Here is a 6,317-nt window from a genome sequence, read left to right as displayed (position 1 = left end):
CAACGTTTTTGAGACAAAAATAAAGACAATTGAAGCAGAGCCCTGCGCTTGGGTTTCACCACGTTGGCATTAACCGCCGGGGGGGGAGACAGGACAACATTTAATCCCAGACCTGCTTTCCTGGCCAGCTCAGCCTGGCTGCGTTGGGATGGCGCCCAGCTCTATAGTAGATAATTATACATTAGGCAATAATGAATATCACAGAGGAGGTGGGGAAGGAAGAGAAACTGAATCCCCTTTTTGTTCACTTGCTGTAATGATTTTCTCATTGGTTTTTAACCCCAAAGTGTCAACACTCACTACTGCAAGAAAAGTCCGACCAACCTCCCCTACCACTGCTCGCGATGCTTTTTTTTCTGCTCCCAAGGGAGGCAGCAGACATGCACCAAGATTAGATGCTCGCAAGGAGGAACCATGGAAAGAAATGCTGGCAAGCCAAGTTACCTGTCCAGGGCGACGGAGATGTGCAGCTTCTCTTCGTGAACAGAGAACCGGGTGTTCAGATTGATGTGCTGCCAGGGAAAGAGGAAAGTGAGCCAGTATCAGACATCAGGGCAGCCCTGCACGAGGACGGGGAGCCCGATCTCTGCCCATACACACGGCAATGCAAAGAGGGCCTTAACCTGCCAGATCGGGCTCGATGGGGCTTCACAGCACTCCCCAAGGGGTGCAAAGTTGGCACAGAGAGCCCCGTACCCCCTTGCCCCACCCTGCAGAGACCCAGGGACCCCTCGGGTGAACTCTGGATGGACCACAGATGATTTCCACTTACAGTCTCCAGGACGAAGAGGGGATCGTGGCTGTCACTGGGGTCACCAGAGAGGAACTCCATGGTGGTAAAGAGGTGCAGGAGGCTTTTGTCCTCTTTGATGGTGACCAGAGGTGGTTTTGTGACTCTGAGTTCAATCACCAGGGGCTTTGAGGGAGGCAGCAACTCGGAGACCTAGGAAGAGTCGAAACAGAGAGGCCAGGCAACCAGCAGTCCCTCTAGCGCCTAGGAAGGAAGGCCCCAGACTGGGAAGTCCTGCAGTTCCCCAGGAGCTCTACTAAACCTGCCTCCACATTGCCCCGCTTCATGCAAGCACCACATTCCTCCCTTTTCCCCAGGAATGTGCAGGCCCTCTCTGCTGTAGTGCATTGCACACTGAGCGCACGTGCAAGCGAGTGAGGAGGCTGTTGGCATGCAAGCCCGCAGGCTGGCGCTGCACCCGCTGGCAGGAACTCCTGACGCCCCGCGTTAAGACACCCGGCAACGCAAGTGAAACGAATTCGTCAGGCAGCGCGTCTCCCCAGCGAAGGGAGAGCAAGCCTGAGCTCAGGAAACCAGCCAGGGTCACTCCCTCCAGCGGGGACACTTGGAGCACTGCATCTGCATCTCCAGGAGCCCCTTGGAGGTCAAGGGGAGACCCGCACTGAAGTTCACCCACCTCTGGGAGCAAAGAGGCGAGGGTGGCTGTTGTCAGCGGGGGGAGCCCGAGAGCCTGTCAGGAGGACACAAAGAGGTGGTGCATTAAGCAATGAAAAGGAAGGGTGCAGGTGGGGAAGAGAAATCATCCAGGAGTAGGAAAACCATGAAACGGCAGGGGCAGGGGCAGGGGCAGGGGCGTGCTGCGAGGGAGCACTGATGGGCTTCCACCACCCTTCTCACTCCCGGACATCGGAGCCTGCTTTGGCCCCAACACAAGTATTGAGCAATCCTAGGGATGCTAAGTTACTCCAGCTGCAACCCCTGGCCCACGCACTGCTGCCTCCACCCACCCCTATGCTGGGGAAGCTGGGAGAGGGCACAGGCTGGGCTTATGCCCACCGCCACATCAGGTTTCCCGTGCACAAGCTGCCCCATTTTAGTGATAACAAGCAGCTAAAATTATCTCCAAGTGCAAGGTATTGGGGCGTAAGCGTGGTGTAAGCAGGGGTGTAGGCATGTGACTTGCCTGAAAAGGCATCAAGGTTTTTCAGGGAAAGCACCAGACCAGGGAGGATCCGGGGCGGGAGCACTGGGGCCGTCGCACCCCCACTTTGATTCCTGGTTGACCCAAAGTTTCCAACCACCTGCCCAGCAGTGGCAGCAGCATTTCTATTCAGGCAGCCCCCAGGCAGTCACTTGACATCATGGCTGAGGTCATCATCCACCTGATTCCTACTAAACTCTTCATTCCCCAGGGGTTAGGACACTCTCTCCTTTTCAACAGCCTGGATGTGCCATTTAAAGCTACCGTTTCTTCTGCAGTTCTGCTGTCTACAAGCTGCTCCTGGTAAGGCAGCTCCGACTTCACAGCCTTGCAGACTGTTTTTAGCCCTAGCTAAAGCCCTTAACTCAGGTATGGAAATAACTTTCGCATTGTCAAAATACTAGATTTTGTCATACAAATCTGAAAAAAAGAGATGTCCATTTAAATCTAATAAAACAACACATTTTGATTCTTCTTTGCCTACTTTGTCATGTTTTCACACCTAATATATGATATAGCAAATTAACATGCATTCCATGGCAGTTGCTTCAAATTTAAACTGATTAATACATCCCGGGGGGCTCTAGTTTATGAATAAAGTCTCTAGTTTCTTTCTAACTGGAGAAAAATATATGCTGAGCTTTATGTGATGGGGCATCATGCCATCTGCACCTTTGCAAAGTCCTCGATCTTCCCCTGGCAGCGGAGGTCAGAAGCAGATTGCTCACCGGGTTATCCGTGATGTTCAGGTCGAAGGATGCTTGCAGGAGCGTCAGCTCCCCGGCCAGGAAATTCGCCGACAGGATAATCTGGGTACCAGGCTCTGTTTTTGGCGGCAGGGAGGCCAGGGCTGGCGGGTCTGCAGGAATGTCAACTGGATCTCCCCCCTGGTGCTGGAGAACGGGCTGAAAGGACAGGCAGAGACCTGTGTCACGGGTGAGGCTCAGCAGCAGGGGGCGGGGGGTGACGAAGGGCAGGACAAGTGGCCTCGTGGTGAAAAACGTGCCGGGCAATAGCCTCCGTGTGAAGAGCTGGATGGAGAAACTGCCCACTGCACTGCTCACAGCCCCCAGTCCTGTCCTGCACAGCCCCAGGAGGCTTCTTGGAGGACCACCCCGGCAACGGCACTTACCTTGAGATCCAGCTCTATGAAATCTTGGCTTATGATCGGCGGGCTCAGCAAAGTGTATTGGATGATCCCCAGGGCACCGAGGGACATCTGGGCTGCAGAGAGCAGACGGTGCATTTCAACCCACTGTGGTGAGCCCTGCAGCTGCTGCAGACCAGGACTGTGCAGAGTGGGTGCGAGCCAGGGCCATTTGCAAGGAAAGCCGTGCAGCGCAGGACTGTCGTGGGCAGGACCCACTCTGGTAGGATGCAGGCCCCCAGCACGCATGCCAGCAGGAGACCAGAACATGTCAAGAGGATACGGGATGCCTGTTTGTCTTTGCAAATCCCAGGTTGTCTCATAAAGCACTTTAGCAAAGAGATCCATGGGCCACCGGGATTGCAGTGAGGGCCACGTGTTGCACACCTCTGCGTGAGACCAGGAAGGGAACCACACGCAGCTGCATGGCAGCATCCCTTCTGAGCGCTTTGGCTTAACCAGGCAGGCTAATTAGCACTGGTGAGCAGTGGTGTCAATCAGCCCAGCCTGTGCTAATTAGCCAGCTGCCAGCATTGCACAGACACGACTGCATGGCCTTGGGCTAAGAGGCAGGTTGCATGGAGCCGCGGCGCTTGCCAAGGGCCCGCAATGGAGAATGCACTGGGTGGCCATGGCCTGAGGGGTCTGCAGAACAACGAGCTACCTGCTGAGGTCCCAGGTCAGCAAAGCATTCAACAGGCTTAATCTGAAGCACGTGTGACTTCACTGGGACTCGAGCATCTTTCCAGTGCTAAGCGCATGCTCCAATGCTGTCCCTGATAGGGACGTCTCCTCCTGAAGGAGGAGCAGTGAAGGGGTGGACCAGCTAAGGCAACCGGCACAGGATCAGGGCCTTCCCTGCACCCTTGCAGGTCCTGGACATTTCTGGAGTGCCTTGAAGCAGGGGGCTCATGCTGGGCTTAGTCCCGTCTGGCCTTTTGCTCGGTCTCCGTAGCCCGACTGTGCAGGCAGGCGTTGGGTTTTGGTAGGTTCATTCCACGTCGCAGGAAAGGGGAGAGGGGGATAAGAGGAAGCCACCAACTTACCCATCATGGTGTCAAACTTGACGTTCATGAGTCCAAGGACAGCACCCACCGCTGGACACAGCTGCAGAGCGAGAGGAAAAGAACAGCTCTCATGAGACGCGGGCAACGCAGAGGCAGGCATGAACTCTTGCTCGGGTGAACACCTTGCACTCCGGCTGCTGCAGCGAGGTAGGTCCCTACAGCTCAGCGTCCGCCCAGCCGGCAGCACGGCCATGTCGGATAAAGGAGGCCCCTCTTACCCCTGTGCGCGCTGTTTTCCAGTTCCTTCATATCACGAGGTGCAGGGATAATGCACGTGTGCATGTGCGTGTGTGTGTACACGCATCCGTGCACCCGTGCAGTTAGTAGAACCAAAAACAAACACCGTTTTTACAAAAGCCGGTGCTTCTTTAAAGGCCAAAGTTAAACAAATAAAACTTTCACTAAATCCTAAGGAAGAACTACTCCTGGGAGGAACAATGGCCAACGGGGGACGCACGTGCTCAGACTTACCAGGCCTGGCATGACCTTCTGAAGGGTGCTGTCCAGAAACTTGTTCACCACTTTGGGGAGCATGCTGAGCAAAGGTAACAAAGCAACACAGTCACTAGAGAGGGTCACAATACTAACAGTCCTCCGCTGAAAACCAGAGAGCGATATGCAGGGAGTTTGGCTCTCTCCAGTTTAAAAAAAATCTTCAATTTTTGGTTAAAAAAAGTAACCCTAAATCCACATTTTTCCATAATTTAAATGAAACACCACTAAAATATCTATCTATCTATCTATCTATCTAGCTATCTATTTATATGTATATATATATATAGTGGTGTTTCAGTTAAATCATGGAAAAATGTGGATTTAGGGTTAATTTTTTTTAACTGAAAATTGGGGATGTTTGAAAACCAGGATCCCTGGAGACAAGTGACTGAAGATGGCACAGTGGGCAACATCAAAGAGTTGCCACCTCTAGGAGAATGGGGCCGTGTTGCAGGGCTGATGCATCTCCACCCTCCGGTGTAGCCGCCGCAAAGTTAATTGAATGGAGCCAAAGTTTCCTGTCACAAATGATTTGAGCAGAAAGTGGGTTTTGGGTGGCGGGGGGAACTCTTTATCTGTAAAAACAAAAACAAAAACTTCCTTTCTATGGCAAGTTAGCATTTTTTTCCCTTAAAAAAATCACCTGGAAACTGAACTATTTCACTGCAGGAAAGGTGTTGCCATGCTTCATGGTCTCTTGCACACCCTCTCCTCTCGGGGCTCGGCTCCCCCCGTTAATCAACATCTCCCCCTCTCTTCTCCAAGGTGAAGGGCGTTGGGAGATGCAGTCTCTCACCCGAGGAGAGCAGGAGCCTAAGGTCCCCAAGCTACGACTCCAAAAGAGCAAAAGCAGCAGCATTTCCCAACTGAAATATCTTGTTTTTCAATCAATCTCTTTCCTGCTTCAGCCAATATATTTTTGCATCTGAACTCCTGCCCCCAATATCACTTGTTGCCCACGGGGACAAATGTTGGGGCACTTCACCCGGGAAAGGCAGCCGGTGCAGTACCGATGCCCAAGTCACGTCCCCGCCCTGCCCACAAACGGAACGAGGTCATTGCTCTTTTTGTGCAGAATCCGGCTCTGATTTTCAAACCCATGATTTACAACGCGCCCTGGACGCTGAGCTGGGCACACAGCAAACATTACGGCATTATTCATACTGGCAAACCTGGTGCACATTGCCCTTCTTTGTTCCCTATGGCAGGAGCCGCCCCGACCACTCACCTGCTGGGAAGGTTGGTTTTAACACTAACAATAGCAATCTGGCAGTTCTCAACGCTGAATTTCAGGCTCCCCGAGTCATCCTGCGACAGCTTGTTCTTCGCGGTCATGTTTGCCACCAGTGAGATTTCCATATTGCCACCTATGAAGCTGCGCAGAGCAAAACTCAGTCAGGTCCACACGTGCTCCTGGTTCGGCTCCCAGCATCCTGCCCCCCGACCGCTCGGGGATTAGCCTCAGCGAGCACCGACCCGGCAATACGGAGCAAGCCTGGCCTTTCCGAGCTCGAAAGATCGAGCAGCATCCACGAGCAGCAGCATTTTTTAATCGTAACCTTTGAATATTGCTAAAAGGGCTCAGGGAGCTGGAGGGGGGCTGTTATAGAAAAGGGAGCCGCAAGACTGAGAATAAATTGTGTATAAAGTGAGACC

At 53.1% G+C, this 6,317-nt stretch overlaps 1 protein-coding gene across 1 annotated transcript in view; it reads right to left on the bottom strand.

Moving 5' to 3' along the window:
• The window catches only part of BPIFB6 (BPI fold containing family B member 6), a 39,322-nt gene that overhangs the window by 10,041 nt on the left and 22,964 nt on the right, over nucleotides 1-6,317 (bottom strand). The window contains exons 5-12 of the mRNA XM_019539783.1: nucleotides 5,890-6,036; nucleotides 4,638-4,701; nucleotides 4,146-4,206; nucleotides 3,085-3,176; nucleotides 2,681-2,857; nucleotides 1,428-1,481; nucleotides 773-943; nucleotides 445-512 (exon numbers count right to left, since the gene is read on the bottom strand). Of these exons, the coding sequence (XP_019395328.1) occupies nucleotides 445-512; nucleotides 773-943; nucleotides 1,428-1,481; nucleotides 2,681-2,857; nucleotides 3,085-3,176; nucleotides 4,146-4,206; nucleotides 4,638-4,701; nucleotides 5,890-6,036 (834 nt within the window). The remainder of the gene's footprint in view (nucleotides 1-444; nucleotides 513-772; nucleotides 944-1,427; nucleotides 1,482-2,680; nucleotides 2,858-3,084; nucleotides 3,177-4,145; nucleotides 4,207-4,637; nucleotides 4,702-5,889; nucleotides 6,037-6,317) is intronic.

Source organism: Crocodylus porosus, unplaced genomic scaffold, assembly GCF_001723895.1.
Source record: "Crocodylus porosus isolate Cpor-Errol unplaced genomic scaffold, CroPor_comp1, whole genome shotgun sequence".
NCBI classification, from domain to species: domain Eukaryota; kingdom Metazoa; phylum Chordata; order Crocodylia; family Crocodylidae; genus Crocodylus; species Crocodylus porosus.
Note: the sequence above shows the minus strand (reverse complement) of the source record. Positions and strands in the feature narration are given on the sequence as shown.